Source organism: Otolemur garnettii, unplaced genomic scaffold (genome assembly GCF_000181295.1).
Source record: "Otolemur garnettii isolate 467f Iridium unplaced genomic scaffold, OtoGar3 scaffold00036, whole genome shotgun sequence".
Lineage (NCBI taxonomy): Eukaryota > Metazoa > Chordata > Mammalia > Primates > Galagidae > Otolemur > Otolemur garnettii.
In genome coordinates, this window is record NW_003852431.1 from 16041986 (window position 1) to 16061972 (window position 19987).

The following is a 19987-nucleotide window of genomic DNA, read 5'->3' on the forward strand; positions in this document are numbered from 1 at the left end:
GTGTGGGTCCAGTTTCAGTCTTCTACAGGTTGCCAGCCAGTTTGCCCAGCACCAATATATTTTTTTAATAAGCAAGCTAACTTAATGACAGGTATTTCAGTAGTGAAGAACACTACTTACACAAAGTCTTAGAATATCCTCCGTAGAGAAAAGAAACAAGAAAGTATTTCCTATTCCAGTGTTTGAGCTGCGTTATATTAAAGGGGCCTTTGCAGTGTGGAAAAATGTTCAGGCTTATGTAGCTTTTATATAATAATAGCATTGAAATTAGTGTGCACAACAAGGCAAGGTTTTAAAGAAGGTTTTGAAGAGAAAACTGCAGTTTTAGTAGCATTATGTGAGTCCACAATCTCATCCTCCTGAAGCAAATATTCCCTGGATCAAAAATCATTTTGTTTGCTTTCTCTATAATTTCACATAGGGACAAAGAAGCAACCCCTCTACCAGATTTCTAGATGTGTTCTAAGAAGACAGAAAGTTCCTCTTTACGTATAAAGTAAGGTGGGGTTAGATTTTTATTTTTGTATACTGTGTTGTTTTTTATCTAAAATGTAAAGATAAAGTATATATTGTTTGGGTCAAATTATCCATAAAACCAACAATTTTTTTATAAGGGATTGGCAACAGGCACTTGGGTAGTACTCAAAGGTGGTTAATCAAATTGTAGTCAAATTGTAGTCGGATATTGAACTCTTAACTATACACACTAACTTTTACAAATACCGAATGTTTGTGTCTCATGGAAAGTAGCAGGTTGCAGGTTTCATCCCCAAAGTAATGATATTTGTATGTGGGGCTTTTGAAAGGCATTAGGTTTAGATGGAAAACTTTTGTTTTCAGTGGGAAAGAAATAAGAACATATTCCTGGCATTCATAAGCAACAAATAGTTAAAAGTAATATCCTAAAAATGTATAATAAAAAGTAAATGGTTACAATTAAGTTAATTTGTCAAAATAATAGAAATAAGCCACAGTTAAGATATTTTAAATATTATTTATTCATAAAAACAAAAATGTTATTAGAATACATTAAACCTGATCATTGTATTTCATATTAACAAACTCTATTACTTAAGTTACATTTTTTTTTTTTTTTTTTTGCAAAATTTTGCAGTTTTTGGCTGTGGCTGGGTTTGAACCAGCCACCTCTAGTATTTGGGGCCAGCACCCTACTCCTTTGAGCCACAGGTGCCTCTCAACTTAAGTCACATTTAAAACTTAAGTCACATTTAAAACTTGTTGCACATTCTGTTCATTTATATCTATTTTATATATAAAATGGTGATGCAAGAAAATTTATAAATATTTCAATTGATAATGTTTATAATTTTTTTACTCAGATATTGAAAATTATTCAATCATTATCATTAATTAATTAACTAATATTAGCATATATTCTTGCGAAGTTCCCAAAAGAAATAAAAATTATAATAAAAAGCAACACATTAAGACTTTTTTGATATGGAGCACTACAGGAATTCTTAAGATTAAACCTCAGTAGAAGTTATCACTTACTAAAATTCAATAGTCAATTTTGTACTGTGATGATTTTAAATTAGTAAGTTAATCATAACATACTTGACCCAGATCACTAACATATATATATTTAAGTTTTATATGTAGAAATTAAGCATGAATCATATATTTATTAAAATATTATGCTAACATAATTTTTATAAAGTTATAAAATCAAAATGAAGTTATAGATTTATTTGTGAGTTAGAATTTATCCATCCATCTTAATTAGTTGATTCATAAAATATCTAGAATAGTATATTAACTCATTTTGATTAAACTATCTTCTGCATTCATATATCAAAATTTAAACATTTTTGAATCTCTGTCATGAGCTTGCTATCTCAAACCTAAGCTATTTTCTAACTCCCAATTTAAATTTTTGATTACATAATACTTTTCTAAGAAAGCACTTTGAAAAGAACATTTTGATTTTTTCTGTTTTATTTGTGAATTTCTCATTATTTATCTGGATATTTTTGGTGTGTAGTCAAAGTGAAAGAATGGCTTTATTTTAATTTCAGGTAAAATCAGGGTACAAACAAACAGGTGAAAATATTTCAATTTGCTAGATAAAGTCCTCTTGTAGTTGCATTCCACAGCCAAAAGGTGCACCACACACCCCTACATTGTGCCAGTAAATGCGGGCACACCAATCTCCCCATGCTCCTTCCCTTAGCCCTCTTCATTATTTCCCCTCCCCCAACTGGAATTGAATTGCGTTTTTCTGTTATGTGGGTATGACTTAGATTGTCTTCTGGCTTCATAATAAAATTATGTACATTGGATATTTGCTTTTCCATTTTTGTGATACTTTACTAATAGGAAGGTGTTTCAAGTCCATCCAGATTAACAAAAAAAGATGTAAAGTCTACAACTTTTTGAATGGCTGGTTAGGATTTTCTTGTATATGTATACTACAGTATTTAGGTTTTTTCCAGATTTTGGCAATTGTAAATTGAGCTACAAAAATCAATCTAGTGAAAATGTCTGTGTGTTAAAGTGATTTTTTTTCTTCTGGGTAGATACCTAGTAGTGGGATTGCAAGGTCAATTAGGAGGTCTAATTTGAATTCTTTGAGTATTTTTCATACTTTTTTCCCAAAAAGATTGTATTAGTTTGCAGTCCTACTAGCAATGTAAAAGCCTTCCCTTCTCTGCACATCCACATCAGCATCTGCACCTGTGAGACTTTGTGATATGGACCATTCTTACTGGGGTTGGGAGATATCTCAGGGCAGTTTTGATCAGGGACGATGAGCATTTTTTCAAATTTTTTTTATGCATTCATCTGTCTTCCTCAGAGAAGTTTCTGTTTATATCTTTTGCTCAGTAGCAGATGGTATGGTTTGCTCTTTTTTTCTTGATTAACTTGAATACGTTGTAGAGTCTAGTGATCAACACTTTGTCAGATTGACAACATCCAAATAACTTTTCCCATTCTGAAAGTTCTCAAGTTGTTTTAAATTGTTGTGTCCTTAGGTGTGCAGAAGCTTTTCAACTTAATTAAGTCCCATTTGTTTTTTGTTGGTGGTGCAATTGCCACTGAAGTCTTTGTCATAAAATCTTTTCCCAGTCCAACATCAAGAAAAGTTTTTCTGATACTTTTATTTTATTTTATTTATTACATCATAACAGTGTACATTAATACTATCATAGGGTACAGTATAATGTTTCTCTATACAATTTGAAGTACTTTCATCCAACTGGTTAATATAGCCTTCATGTTTTTTTCTTATTGTGTTAAGACATTTATATTCTACATTTAGAGAGATTCACATGTACCCTTATAGGATAAACCATAAGTGTGATCCTGCCAATCACCCTCCCTCTACCCACCCTCCCCCTTCCTGTCCCCTCTCTCTCCCCTCTCCCCATGCTCCTGGGATAAAATTGAGTTATAGCTTTCCTATGAAAACTATAAATTCATTTCATAAGAGGGCTGAGTACATTGGATACCCTTTCTTCCATTCTTGGGATACTTTGCTAAGGAGAATAATTTCTAGCTCCATCCATGTAAACATGAAAGAGGTACAAACATATGAAAAAATGCTCACCATCCTTAATCATCAGAGAAATGCAAATGAAAACTACTTTGAGATATCATCTAACACCAGTAAGATTAGCACATATCACAAAATCCCAAAATCACAGATGCTTGTGTGGGTGTGGGGAAAAGGGAACACTTCTACACTGCTGGTGGGATTACAAACTAATACGTTCCTTTTGGAAAGACATCTGGAGAACACTTAAAGAACTAAAAATAGACCGGCCGTTTGATACTATAATTCCTCTATTAGGTATATATCCACATGACCAAAAATCATACTACAACAAAGATATTTGTATTATAATGTTCATTGCAGCCCAATTCATAATTGCTAGGACATGGAAGAAGCCCAAAAGCCCATTGATCCACAGATGGATCAATAAATTGTGGTGCATGTACACCATGGAATACTATGCAGCCATTAAGAAAGATGGAGACTTTCCGATACTTTTTACTAGAATTGTTATTGTTTTATGTCTTAGATGTAAATGTTTTATCCATTTGAATCAATATTTGTAAGTAGTGAAAAGTGTGGGTCCAGTTTATGTCCTTTACATGTGGTTATCCAGTTGTCCCATCACGATGTGTTGAATAGGATTTTTTTTTTTTTTTTTTTTTTGCCCACTGTATGCTTTGGTTTGGTTCATCAAAGATCAGATGGAAATTAGAGACTGGTTTCATCTATTAGTTTTCTATTCTGTTCCATAATCCCATGTCTCTATTTTTGAGCCAATACCATGATGTTTTGATTACTGTGGAATTGTAATATAACCAAAAGTCTGGAAGAGTGAGCCTGCAGCTTTGTTCTTATTACTAAAAATTGCCTTGGTTATATGGTTTTTTCTGGTTCCAGAAAAATATAACGTTAGTATTTTAATGGGAATTGCATTGAATCTGTAGATTGCTTTGGGTAGAACAAACATTTAAAAAATACTGATTCTTCCCAGTCAAGAGCATGGTGTGTACTTCCATGTGTTAATGTCTTCTGCTATTTCTTTTCTTAGAGTTCCATAATTGTCTTCATAGGAGTCCTTCACTTCTTTAGTTAGGTATATTGTTAGGTATTAATTTTTTTTGAATCTACTTACTAGAGAACTGTGTTTTTGATTAGCTTCTCAACTTGGCTGTCATTGTGTCTACAAAGGCTACTGATTTGTGGACATCAGTATTATATCCTAAGATGTTACTGTATTTCTTCATCATTTCCAGGAGTTTTGTGGTTGGGTTCTGAGGTTCTTTATGTATAAGATGACATCATTGGGAATGAGGGTTTGACCTCCTCTGTCCATGTTTGGATGTCCTTTAAATCCTTGTTTATTTTGTTTGATTGTATTGGCTAGAACTTCCAGCACAATGTTGAATAGTACTGGTAATAGAGGACATCCTTGTTTAGCTCCAGTTCTAAGTGGAAAAGCTTCAGGTATAATCCTTTCAATATGATATTAGCTTTGGCTTTATCATAGATAGCTTTAATCAATATCATAAACATGTGACCAATGGCTATATTCTTAAATGTTCCTGTTAGAAAAGGCTGCTGAATTTTAACAAATACTTTTCTACATCTATTAAGAGGATCACATGGTCTTTGATTTTGCTTTTATCTTTTTGAAGAATCAACTTTTTGTTTCATTAATTTTCTGAATGATTCTTTTGCTTTCAATTTCTTTTATTTCTGATTTAATATTTGTTATTTCTTTTCTTCTGTTAGTTCTGTGATTAGATTGTTCTTCCTTTTCCATTTTTTTCAGATGACTCATTAGGATGTTGATGTGTTCCTTTTCTGTTTTTCTGATGTAGGCATCTAATGAGATACGTTTCCTGGTTAGGACTGCTTTTGCAGTATCCCACAGGTATTAATGATAGCATCTTTGTTGTTATGTTCAAGAAATTTAATAATTTACCCAATTGTCATTCAAGATAAATTTGTTTAATTTCTATCCCTTTGTGGGGGGCTGAAGATCTTCATTGGAGTTGAATTCTACCTTTATTGGCTTCTGCTCTGAGAAAATACAAGGTATAATTTAAATCTTTTCATTTTGTTGAGTCTTGATTTTTATCCCAGGATATGATTTATTTTGGAGTATGTTCTATGGGCTTATTAGAAGAGCATATATTTCTTAGTTTTGGGATGGTGTGTTCTCTATATGTTTATTGAGCACAGTTGTTCTAGCATTACATTTATGTATCTTTGTTTGTTTCTGTTAAGAGCATCTATCATGTTCAACCAGAGGGGTTTAATGTCCCCAGAATACATGGTGTTAAAGAAGATCATATTGCTCAGACCAATCAATGTCTGTTTCTTAAATCTGAGAACATTTAATTTGGGTGCATAAATATTTAGAATTGAAATGTCTTCCTGTTGTCTTGTTCCCTAGACCAGTATGAAGTGACAATCTTTGTCTTTCATAAATTTAGCTGCTTTAAGTCCATTTATATCTGAATAGAAAAGTGCAACCCTTCCTTCCTTCTAATTTCTATTTGTTTGAAATATTGTTTTCCAGCTCTTTACTATGAATCTTGTTTTGTGCTTCAAGGAAGGTAGACAGCATATGGATGAGTTGTGTTTTTTATCTAATCAGCCAGCCTGTGACTCTTCAGTGGAGGAATTCAGGCCGTTAACATTTATTAAGAGAACTAATAAGTATGACAGAGTTCTATTCATTTATTTTGTGAAAGACTGTTGTTCAGTTTTATCACTGTAGTTCAATTGGCTCTTACTCCTGGCTGTTTGTAGAATTTTTTCTTTGTCTTGACTGTGGAAAAGTTTATTACAGTGTGTCTTGGGGATCCTTCTTTTTGTTGAGATGACCTGCTATTCAATATCCCTTTTAAAGGAGTGTTTCTGAATCTTTAGTGAAATTAAGGAAATTTTCATTTATGATATCCTCTAGTAGGGATTCCATTCCTTTGGGATATTCTTCTTCCCCTTCTGAAATACATATTTTTCATATGTTTGAATGCTTCATCAATTTCCATAATTCTGTGAACAATTTTATTTTTTCTGTCTTTCTTCTTTTCTGCTTCTTTAAATGTCTGGGTCAGCTCAAGAACTGTAACTTCTAGCTCTGAGATTCTAACTTCTCCGTGGTCTAATACGTTACTAATACTTTCTACTGTATGCTTAAGTTCTCTGATTGATTCCTGGAGGTCCTTAAGATCTGCCATACCTTTTCTTTTCAATATTCTTCATGTCCTTTATCCATTTTTTGGTTCTGTTTTTCCACTTTCTCATCTTTATCATCTACATTCGAAATACTCTTTCTGTAATTTCCTTAATTCTTTATAAGTGGAATTATTTGAGGTAGCTATCTCATGATTCCTTGGGGGACATTGCTGTGTTTGGTTTTTTTGTGTTGCTTGAATTTTTCTGTTGGCTGCTCCTTATGTGTGTTTTCTCCTTGTTCATTTCCTCCTCCTACTTTTCTACTTCTCACTTTGCTTAAATTACCTTGTTTCAGAGCTTAGTTATTGAAGTGGCTTTTTGGTATAAGGCCAAAAGGATGCTAAGCTTAAAGAGTAAGAAGGGAGAAAGAAAAGAAAAAGATAAATAGAAAAAATGAAGAACATGGTGAAAGAAAAGAATAGAATGAAAAGAAGAGATAGAAGAAGGAAAGAGAGAGACAGGAGAAATGGTGGTGTTTGACAGGTTGTTTTGACGACACACAGGACTTTAGGCTTTGAGGGGCTGAGCTGAGGTGGTTCCTCAAAGTAAGGAGCTCCTTACCTATCTGAGCAAAAGCAAGATCCCACCTCTGCCAAATAGAAAAAAAAAAAAAACAACAACAGTATTTCACAGTAGGCACCAACCAATACTGTTTTTAAAGGCCAAAGCTAGAAGGACATCCTAGACCATGAGCTTGTGGATCTTGACCATGAGCCAGACCAATGCCATGACCCCACCACACACATAGACCAATGCTATGACCCCCCAAACCATTGAGAAAGGAAAAAAACAAACAAATAAATAAAAATAGATAAAGAAAATTAAAAATGCAATTAGAGAAGATAATGAACAAAATGGGATATCCTAGCTGTTCTATGGGAATTTATATGGGTAAGATGAGAAAAGTAGAAAATGTCTACCAAAAGAGAAGGGGAAAAAAGTAGAGAAATCAAAAGAAAGAAATCATATATATAATTTTGATCAATGTATATTACTTAAATATCAATTTTTAATTCAACTTGTCAATATGTTGTTCATCATATTGCATCCTTATTCATCAGTGAAATACATCTACAATTTCCCCTTCATAATAATATATTTTTTCTAATTTTACTATCAGGGATATCCAGACTAAGTAGAATGATTTTGAAGTATTTCTATTTCTACTGTCTATAAGACTTGGTGTGATCTGCTTTTTTTTTTTTAGAAATTATTTTGTACTTTTATTTATATATATTAATTGTATATTTTTTTAGACCAAAACATAATATGGAAAAAAATTGTTTGCTATTTGTATTTTGTCTTGTGTATCCTGTAACAAACAAGTAGTAAATGATTATGTATTCAAAAAAATTTTACATAGCTCTTGTTAAAGCTAGATTGATAGGTACTTTCTATTTTGGTTGCTGATACAATGCTATCTTTCTTTTACTAGTATTATTTTGTAATTCTTTTTTACATAGGAACATAATTGATTTTGCATAGTTATTTTGAAGTTAGCTACATTGCTGAATTTTTCTATTGTTTTTGGTAACTTGCAAGTAACTTGGTAACTCAGAAGTAATGAAATTTGTATTTTTTTTTACAAACTATTGGGATTCTTAAGTTATCGTAATTGTACTAGCTAGGATCTTCAACTTTACTAGGAGTGGTGGTAATGAGTACACTTATCTCATAAATGATTTGTAAATAATGCTTTTGTTTCCCCATAAAATTGATATATTTGTCCCAATATTATCTTCAATGATTATGTCAATGTTTTGCCTATAGTTGATGTTCTGTAAATATTTATGGAATAAAAGAGCCTGAAATTTAAAAAAATAAAAAAATAAGAAAGGGGGCTGAAAAACCATAACAAAAATAGAGAAGTCCTTGCTATTGAAGAAAGTATAAATGAAAAAATAAAAATATGCCCCCCCAAAAAAAACACGAAACTAAAAACAATAACCAAAACAACAAAAAAGAAGCAAAATATAAGGGAAAATTTGAGCACAGACACAAAATATTGAAAGAAATATTATATAATATTTTATATATACATACATATATATATATATATATACACACACACACACACATATATAAATAGCAATATATTTCCTGGAATCAGGTGGTGCTGTAGTGTTAGGAGACAGAGAACACACAGGCAATTTTGCTATATAAAATGGGGGCCAGCCACTACTCTCTGGTTGTAGAGGAGACCAAGTCCTGTGTTTCTGAATTATTTGCCCTCAATCAGGGCCTGCTCACTTTGTCAGCATTTAGTTCCCATGGGATTGGAGTCCAGTTTTCTTAGGAGGCACATCAAACAGTGACCCCTGACAACAAAGTGGCCTTCTCTGGGGTATGGTTTCTCCCCAGCACACACCAGGATGGTTGCCTGAGCTCAACAGGTATGCTGGAGCCCGCCATGCACTAGGATCCTGTGCACCTTTCCTCTCTCATGGCTTTCCCACAATGGTGCCCTGCTAGTAGCCAAGCCAATGGGAGATGTACTCTACTCAGTATTTAATCCTGGATGCTTGGTGCTGTTTGACTCTATTCACTTGTTTAAAACTGCCAAACAGCTACAGTGAGCAGCTCAGTCCAAAATAAAAATAAACCTGCAAGACAGTCTTTGCCTCTCCCTAGTTCTCTGTAGGAGGGCTCACTGGCCACACTTGCCTTCTGTGCTGATTCTCCTCAGCTGCAGACCTTGCTGGCTCTGGAGTCTTCCACTGCTTCACTGTGCCTCCAGAGTGATGTCCCTGGGTAGGTTCCTCCAGCCAGAGGTGGCTGGAATTCTCTTTCCCTTGTCTCACAGTGAGTGACTAATAAGAAGATTTCTCTAGTCTGCCATCTTGCTTTATCCCCAGAATGTTTTATTTTTTAAGAAAAGTGTGTACACAACTATGATTTAATTTTAAAAAAATTTAAAAAAGAAAAGTATATCTACAATTTTCTCAAAAGAAGTAAAAAAATAGGTCTAGAAGAAGATGAAAAAAAGAATTAATGAAATCCAACTTTATATCCATATGTGTGTATATATATAAATGTGCATTTATATATTATTATAAAGTGTAATTTTTCCCTATAAATAAAAGAAAAGCTTAAATGAAGAAAAGAATATTTTGAAACACAGATGACCAAATGTCATTATAGATAGATATGATGTTTATAAAGACCACTGTGGCCTTGTTAGAAATATATATGTTCTTGGGCAGTGCCTACAGCTCAGTGAGTAGGGCACCAGCCGCATATACTGAGGGTGGCAGATTTGAACCCGGCCCGGCCAAAGTGTAACAAAAAAATAGAAGGGCATTATGTTGGGTGCCTGTAGCCCTAGCTACTCAGAGGCTGAGGCAAGAGAATTGCCTAAGCCCAAGAGCTGGAGGTGGCTGTGAGCTGTGATGTCACTGTGAGCACTCTACCGACCACAGCACCCTACCGAGGGCAACAAAGTTTATTTCTAATAAAGAAATAAATATATTTATTTATATATTCTAATAAAGAAATAAATATATTTATTTATAAAGAAATAAATATATTTATTTATATATTCTATATAGAATATATAAATAATATAATATAAAGAAATAAATATATTTATTTATATATTCTAATAAAGAAATAAATATATTTATTATATATATTTATTATGAAACATATATTATATATATTTATTATGAACATATATATATGTTCTTATGTGAATACAAACAAAAGTTTTACTAAAAGAGTAAAATAGATGGGTGCAGTTATTCACACCTATAATCCTAGCACTCTGGAAGGCCAAGCCAGGTAGATTGCTTGAGGTTAGGAGTTCAAAACCAGCCTTAGCAAGAGCAAGACCCCATCTCTAAATATAACTGGGGGTTGTGGTGGGTGCCTATAGTCCCAGCCACGAGGAAGGCTGAGGCAAAAGGATTGCTTGAGCCTAATAGTTTGAGGTTACTGTGATCTATAACGCCACAGAATTCTTCTGAGGGCAAAAAAGTGAGACTCTGTCTCAGAAAAAATAAAAATAAATAAATGAATAAAAGAGGAAAATAGCTCTTTTATGAATTTTCATTGGATATTCCTTAGCTTATTCTATATCAGCTTTTTCTCAGAATTAAACCTGCAAAATAAAAGGAGGTAGTAAGGTATTTAGAGTGTAGTGTGGAAAAAAGTTAAACAGAGCTGAGTATGAGTATGCAATTAAACATATTCACTTACATGACTTCAAAGCATCTGGTAGTTCCGACACATTACACTCCCTATTCCAACTTAGATACTCTGTTGTCTTCCTCATATCTTATGTATTTTACATGTTTTTATATTCTCCCTGACACCTATAACAGTAATATGTACATATATATAAATTAATGCATTAGTATCCTAATTTAATTTAATTAATATTTGAGTTATAGTGTTCAGATAAACTATTTACTTTCATGCTGCCATCATATATTAATTTATTCACTCAGTAAACATCTGTGTACAGATACTTCATGGTTTCTTATCCATGTCCAGGGTAAATGTTAACTTTTCCATCCATGACTTTTCTAAATGTATGGGAGAGATTTTATTGCTGCTCAAAGTGAAACAGGATCCATTAAAAATGAAAAAAGATGATACTGAAAGAATCGAAGGACAGAGGAAAAGAAAAATAAAAGCTACTTTGGATGCATTGAAAGAAATAGGCACAAAAGAATTTTCGGACGCAAAAACTGGTTATAATAAAAGAGAGGCATAATAGAATTTAAAACTACTGGTCTCTTGTTTTCACAGGTGCTGAATATTTGAAATAAAGTAACTTTGCCTGATGTAGTACCTTTCAATTCCTTGCATATTTTATATGTTAAGAGGAATTTTTTATTTTTCATTTTCATTGAGTTATTTTGAATTTGAAAGAGTTTAAACTATACATAGAACATTTTATATTAAGTATATGAATACTTATGATAGGCATGTTATGACCGAAGTTGTTCAAAGTTTCTTTTTAATTTACTTCACCAAACATGTTTATAGCCAACAAAAGCAAGTATATTGGATTTACAAACAGCTTTCATAATAAAACAAATGGGAAAAGTGATCTATGGCAGGGCCTTTCTATTCTGTGTAGTAAAATTATAACAAATAATATTAAGTCAAAAATAGTATTTATTCTGTCCCTCTTGAAAGCCATGCATTTTACTTGTTTTTACTTGTCAATGTAATGAATTCTTACTACAATCTCTTTCTTCTTGACACATGGGTAATAGCATTGACATTAATCTTCTAATTTTAAGCATTGGTATCATAATGCTCATTCATTTACAAAGCAGTATTAACAGTGATTGTGTATTATTCACAGATATTAGCTGACCTAGAAAACCATGCATTATTTAAGAATGATCTGGAATGTCAAAAGCTGATTTTGGAAGCAATGAAATATCATCTATTGCCAGAAAGAAGAACTTTAATGCAAAGTCCAAGAACTAAGCCCAGAAAATCTACAGTTGGAACTCTGTATGCTGTAGGAGGAATGGATAACAACAAAGGTATATAATTCTAGTTTCGAATAACTGCAAATTGTATGTTATATAATGAAATAATTCTAATGTGATAGTATGTGTAATACCAAGAAAGCTCATATAAACATAGCTTCAATCATTATGATTTAAGATGAAGAGAAAAATTAAAGTGTCATCTCTTATTTTTAATTTGTAGTTGCTGCTTTTCCTACTCAGCTTTAAATGCTTTATCCATTTCTTATGCATTATATATAGACTTTATATGCAGATGTCTAATTACACATGACCCAAATAATGTGTTGGATATACTGAGTCCTGCATTTTAATGCTAATAAATGTAAGGTGCCAAATGCATGCCTGCTGAGAATACAGTTATCGAGAGTGTTTTGTCTCTGAGGAATTGAAAAATCTCACATACAAGCAAAACAAGTAATAAACAATTAAAATAATTATGGTGGATTTTGTAATTTACAAAATTAATTGTGTTTACCAATATGGTTCTTCAAAAGAAACTCAACAGTTTGTTTAAAAACTGAACATGTGCATTTAAAGATTTTATTCTTACTTTTCTATAGTTATTGAAAAAATACCCAATATTCAATATTTGCCCCCCCCCAGATTTTCTTATGTGTGTGTTAACTTTCTTGAACAAGTACACAAGGGAATTAATGTGCAAAGTGCATTTTTCCTATGTTTCTATGTGAATGAAAAATAATAGTATATTTCAAGCACATATAAAAAGCAAATGCAATTAACAACAATGAATGGGACCACATGTTCCAGCCATTTTAAAAGCTTTTGGTATTTGAAGAATTGCAACAAAGCAACAATACCTTTCAATATACTTTTCTAAACTATAGAAAAGTAAGAATAAACAGTACCTGAAGAGAAATAATTTACTTAATCCACAGAAAATGACATGCTTTCATTTGTTGTCTGTCAGAAAGATCTCTGTTGCTATTAGACGGTTTTCATAGTTTAATTTTTTTAAGTGTAACTCCTATTTACTGGGAAGTTTATTTCTGGTAATTATCATATGAAATGAGCAACAGAATGTCAACCTATGAAAATAAAAAAAAAAAGACTAAAAAACTACAATCAAGAACGTGAAGGGACAACTGTTTCTGAACCATCTGAAATGGATATCGGCACTTGTAAGAAAAAAATACAAATACTGGGAAGAGGTGCTAAACTTTTAAATACATTATTACAGAGGTGGAAAAGCCCTCTAAATAGAATCTCACCTGTCTGGGTTACTTTCTTTCTCAAAAGACAGAATCTGGTTAGTGACTTTGTTGGTTATTTCAGAAACCATTCTATATCTTCCTCTGTATAAACATACACATATATTTATGCATATACACATAACTACATACTACATGTTTATATATCTACATTTGTATAGTACAAACGATTCATAAGTTACATGTAACATCTTAACTTCCATCTTCTCCCTGAATTTCTGCTGCTTGCCTCTTAGCAGACCACTGCCTGTCCATCTGTCAGTCATATCTCAAGGGAACAATGGCAAAGAATTAGTCTTATTTCAGTTCCTATCCTTCCTTTCTGAGATTATGGCCTCTTAAGTGTTAGCTGTCTTTTCTACTGTCTAATATTTGAAAACAGTTCATGTTTGAATTTAAAATGGGAGCTCTACAGTTATACTGTGGGGATCACTTGTCTAATACACGCTAACCCATCATGGTTAAAAGCAGATGAGCTTGTGTGGTTTTTATTTTAACATTGTCTATTTCTGAGACTTCTCAATTTTTACTTCAATTTTACATGATCACTTTGGGTGTTTTTATACTACTCTCTTACCTTTTTTTTACTCCTTTCATTATTTCTTAACTCTTATATGTTTTCTTTTATAACCTGTAACTAGTAATTCCAACATCGCAATGCTTGGAATTGTAAATCTATTGTTTGTTGTTTCCAATAATACTCATTTCATGTCAGTTTGGTTCACTGTGTTTTAGGTAACATTATTTTAAAGTCATAGTTAATTCCTTTTAGTTTGTGAAACTTTTAGAGGCCTAAACTGCAGATGCTTACCTCGTGTGAAGCAGAGTCTGCTTCAACAAGAACCGCTGCACCACTTAGAGACACGTGAGTTCTTTCTAATGATGGAGGCTTAATGCACCATCTCTGCTTCCTTGTTCTCCAATCTTATGTTTGACTCAAGGCAGATGCTCCAGGTGTTATTGGTGTAAACATTGACTCATGGAAATGCTACCTTCCTTATTCTGTTATCTCTTTCTCAAGTCTCATCTTACTATTCTTTCAGCTATTTGTTTGGCTATGGCCTTGAAGAGTTCTCTCATTTTTGTTTTAGCCCAGAAATGTAAAAGAGCTTTGTAATTTGCACAGGTATACTAGTATTATATTTGGAGGAAATGTCAGCATGGGTCTTCTATTTTCTAACAAGTGGAAGCCTCCACTTTCTTTTTCATTCTAAATTTTTCCCTGAAAATTATTTTACTTCTTTTATTATATACTATAATTTTTGGAAATTAGATATTTTGTTTATAATCAAACTATTAAGATCTTGCACTTTGTCAAATGTTTTATATATATTTTTTCACATGAATGCATTTATGGGATACAATGTGCTGATTTCATATACAATTTGGAATGCTTACATCACAAAAGTTAATATATCTCTCACCTCATTTACTTAATTATGGTGTTAAGACATTTATACTCTATACTTAAGAGATCCTACATGTATCCTTGTAATATGCACCATAGGTGTGGTCCCACTATTCATCCTCCCTCCATCTGACCTCCCCCCAAACCTCCCATCCCTCCTTCTCCCTCTTTCATCCTGGGCCATAGTTGTGATCTATCTTCATATGAAAGTGTGAGTGATTGTAAATTGGTTTCATAATATTTTGTATTTTGATCTCAGAAGTAGTTCTCCCTACTTCTGAGACCAAAAGTAAAAATTGAGAGGTCTCAGAAATAGACAGGCAGTACATAGTACTGAGTACATTAGATACTTTTTCTTCCATTGTTGAGATACTTTACTAAGTAGGATATGCTCCAGCTCCATCCATATAAACATAAAAGAGGTAAAGTCTCCATTTTATTTTAATTATTTTAATATTCAGGGATCTAAAAGTAGACCTGCCATTCGATCCTACAATTCCTCTACTAGGTATATATCCAAAAGACCAAAAATCACTTTATAACAAAGATATTTGCACCAGACTGTTCATTGCAGCTCAATTAATAATAGCTAAGTCATGGAAGAAGCCCAAGTGCCCATTGCCCTATGAATGGATTAGTAAATTGTGGTATATGTATACCTTGGAATATTATGTTTTATATATTTGTGAAGTAGACCATTGACATTTCCATGGTTAATTAATTTTGGATTATTTGTAAACTTAGTAGTACTATCTTCGTATATAACTTCTAAAGCTCTAAAATGGAGAATATAATCCTATCTCAAAGTATTAAATGGTATCATGTATTAATCTAGAACATCTCTAATTACAAGGTAGGTCATCATTCATTAACAATTTGATCAGATCCCACACATTCTTCTAACAGTGAATGTAATTCAAAGTCAGAAGCCTAAACAAGTATTGATACATGTCCGTCTTGGATCTGAGGGATCATCAGCAAATATTCAGAATTGCACATATAAATTCTTGAATATTCCTTTGTTCTATTGTAATACATTAATTCCCTTTTCTGAATAACAAGCAATTAATAACAAGAGCTATGATTATGTGTTTCCAAGTTTAGAAATACTTGTTACTAAAATAGGCTTTCTATAAATATCTACTAAAATTAAATTACAACCAATATAACTGATTTTGGTGGATGTTCAAAATGCTCAAAAAACACATATATTAATGAAGCATTAGCTTCGATGTAAAATATACTGTTTAATAACATAAATTTTATATTAATATAAAGCTTCCCCTTATAATAATTTAAAGAGGTGAAAGCAAAATATAAATAGAAAATTACTGTTTTCTAAATACTTTTCCCATAGGATTCTTCAAGCTGCTAGAAATTATTATGAATCTACAATATTTTTCTTCATTAACCATTTAGAAATGATAAAATAATTTTATCATTGACATACATTTTAAATACTTCCTTTCAAATACCTCCATATATGAAAGTTCATTTATTTTCTACTAAAACTTGAGAGCATTTTTCTATTTAATTTTGATTTTGACATTTCTATGATTTAGTAAATAGTTAGGGTAGAATTTAAATCTAGGGGTTTGTATAATTCTAAAATTTTTATCTTTTTTTTCTTGGTTGCCCACATTTAACCTGTTAATGGTGAGATGTGCTAGACATGGCAAAACACTTGACATACTTCAATTCTTACTATATTGCTTTTAGATTTTACTAAAGATCATAATTAGTATTATAGTGCAGTGTGTAAATAAAATCTCCAGGCCAGTTAAATAAACCTTATTTTGTGATTTAAGAGAATACATAAGGAATATAAGAAAGTATATAATTGAAAATTTTGACTATTCTATTATAGTAATTTCCTTTTCATGTTTGCTTAATTAATTCTTTATGCACACGAAACTCTAAGTACTTCATAATTCTCCCTACTTTCAAATTCCACGTTATATCAATTTCTTAAATACTCTACCTTTTAATGACATACTTTCAAGTGTAATATAACACATTATATTAAAGTTTGATTTGCATTTTAAAAATTTATTCAAATAATAGAAAGAAAAACAAAATTAGTATTTTTAAATGTTCAAAAATGTGTATTCCAAATGTATTAATGTCACATTCTTATTAAAATGAATCATAAATATTCTAAATCACTCATTATTTAAAATTTAACATTCATAGTAATATGTTCTCTTCAAAGAATAAATCATTTGAAAAAAACAAGCTTTTTTTTTAAATTGAGTACTAAAATTTATTTATATTCAAGTTATATAACATGATGCTTGGAAATATATATACATTGTGGAATGGCTACCTCAAACTAATTAACATATAAATTACCTCACACACTTATTTTTCAATGGTAAGACAGTTAAATCTACTCTTTAAACAATTTTCAAGTAGACAGTACATTGTTACAGAGTTATACAATAAACCTCTCTAGCTTATTAATCTAGTCTAATTGAAAAGTTGAATCTTTTGATCAACATTTCCCAGTGTCTGCCACCCCAGTCTTAAGCTTTGGGAACTAATATTCTACTCTCCACTTCTGTGAGTTTTCTGCATCTCTCCAAAGATAAGGACGCCTTTTAATATGTTTCAACTTAAATTAGTTTTGCTTATTCTTAGACTTCATATAAATTGAACCTCACATTTTGTACTATTTTACCTAAAGTTCATTTTAATCAGCACTCTATTTGGGGGATTCATCATGATAATGTATATATCACTAGCTCATGTTTTAATTGATTAGTGATAACTTGTTTATCATTTCTCATGTTGATACAAACCTGGACTATTTTCAGTTTTATCAATTATAAATAAAATTGCTGTAAACTGTCATGTGCAAGAAATTTTGTGACCATGTGCAATCATGTTGAATAATACACATATGTTGATATTATAATTTATATTATATTTATAATATGTATTATAATTATAACCCGGTTTTCGTGCCTTGCAAAAATATATTCATGAAAAATTTCTTACTTCTTGGAAATTATGCCAATATACCAAAAATAAATCACCAAGAAGGTGCTATTTTTATTATGGGTGATCTTTAGGAACCTATTTGCTGTTTTATGATCTTTTCTACTAACATTTTATATGTTGTGTAACAAATTGGTTTTGGGGTGGGCATTTTTGTGCATATGGAATATTCTTGATATTGCAGAATTGTAGGATGTATTATTATTTAATGTCAAAGATTTTGGAAAATATTACATTAATTCTGTTTTATACTCAGGTAATCTTGATGACCGACTTTTTAAAAATGTGTTTAGGACCATGCAGCACGTAAAGTGTTTCAGACACACAAAGATGCACTTGTAGGTAATGATGTATATGTACAATGATATGTTCACTAGGAGATGATTAAACAGTGAAAGCAAAATTCATAAATAAATCCTAAGTGGCTAAGAGCCTTTAATTTACTCTGTTACGCTGGAGTCATTAACTATTAACTATACATATTACTCAAAGAATTCAACCATACCTAAAAAGAGAGTGAGAAAAAAAAATTTAAATGATAATAATATAAACTTCAATTCCGCTGGAGTAAGAAAGAGGTGGGAGAACTGAATACGCTAATGGTTTAGAAAGTCCCAATATCTACGTAGTGGTTGAGAGTATAGTTCTACTTTAGTTACTTATTTTTTATTTTATATAAAATAAAGTTCAGTGTTTTACTCTGTATAATGAACAACAAAGTACCACACTAAAATTAGGTTTTCATACTGGATTTAAACTTACATAAATATAGCTACATTTATGTCTGTGTATTGTTCTGGTCTAATATCTAAAGTGAATTTATTAAAAAATGTAAGAAAATTTTCTAAAATAATTTAAATTCCTTTAGTACTTTTTTGTGTTGTATATAGACTTTACAGAATAACCCCAAATATATTTGGGTGCATGATATTTTCATTTTAATAAAATGGATGTGGTATTGTGAGGCTTACAAATTTAGCAAGTTAACTAATTCATCTAAATGTGGGGATTCCTTCTGTGTAAAATGAGAATTATAACATTATGTAACTCCTTGAGAAATTCTGAGATACATCAAGCGAGGCTAGATGGAAAAATCTTGATAAATACTGATTCACTGTGTGATGGTAGAAGTGATGTTTTGAAATGTTGTGACATGTATTATTCATTGCTGGCATTTCCCCCACACCTAAGCCTCTATTCATTGGAACTGAAACTACTATGGCTTCACAGAACAAATTCAGTTAACAGGTAAGGGGTCAGTAGCCAGAGTTTGACTTTTAGGTAAAAGTTCTTTTGAAAGGAAGGTTCTGAACAAGATGAGTTAAATTATAAAAACATTAAGTAGTGCTTTTGTCCAACTGATGTGTACATATATTATTTTAAAAACACTATTTTTTGCCATTGTTTAAATTTATATGCATCAAAATTTCAAGACTGTTATCAGCTTATTTTTTATCAGGTTATTATTTTCAAGCAACAATCATTCTTGATTATAAGATATTATAATTAAGTATATCTTATACCAATTATACAAATTATTTTCATATACACTACTCTTAACAATTACTTGATTTGTTGCCATAAGATTCTAGTTAAGAGATATTTTATAGCACATAATTTCTGGACTCTATTCCTTCTAAGTGGCTCAAAAATCTCTATTAGTGACTGCTGCCACTGCCAGCCTCTGAAGCATGGGTAGTAATTAATAATTATTTTATATGTTTGTCAGTCTGATTAATTATATCGCATTAAACTCATTTGTGTTGGTACTCCCCTGTTGAATAGAAAATGTCATTTTCGGATAAATTTTTTTCTCCCAAATTAAAAAGGACCTTTTAAAAAATTTTTGTTTCAACAATTAAACATTATTATGAAATAAGATTGAAATTGTATCCCTTCAACTGCCATAGGACACTTTCCTGCGTACAGGATGACAATAAGCACCAAAGATACCTTTTGGCTTAGATTAATGCATTTAGAATAGAATATTTAGTTCCAAAGAAAAAGTAACCAAATTAAAAGCTGTGAATCTTTCAAAATGGTATTCTTTGGATATTAAGTAGAATAAAAAATAATAAGTATGCAGATGGCATGCTGAGCTCATAGTAGCAGTGACTGTTCCATTAGATAG

At 31.5% G+C, this 19987-nt stretch overlaps 1 protein-coding gene across 2 annotated transcripts in view; it reads left to right on the plus strand.

Moving 5' to 3' along the window:
* Positions 1–19987, plus strand: part of KLHL1 (kelch like family member 1) — a 300186-nt gene that overhangs the window by 183828 nt on the left and 96371 nt on the right. For both annotated transcript variants that reach the window (XM_003789731.1, XM_012805104.1), the window contains one exon: positions 12045–12231. In XM_003789731.1, the coding sequence (XP_003789779.1) occupies positions 12045–12231 (187 nt within the window). The remainder of the gene's footprint in view (positions 1–12044; positions 12232–19987) is intronic.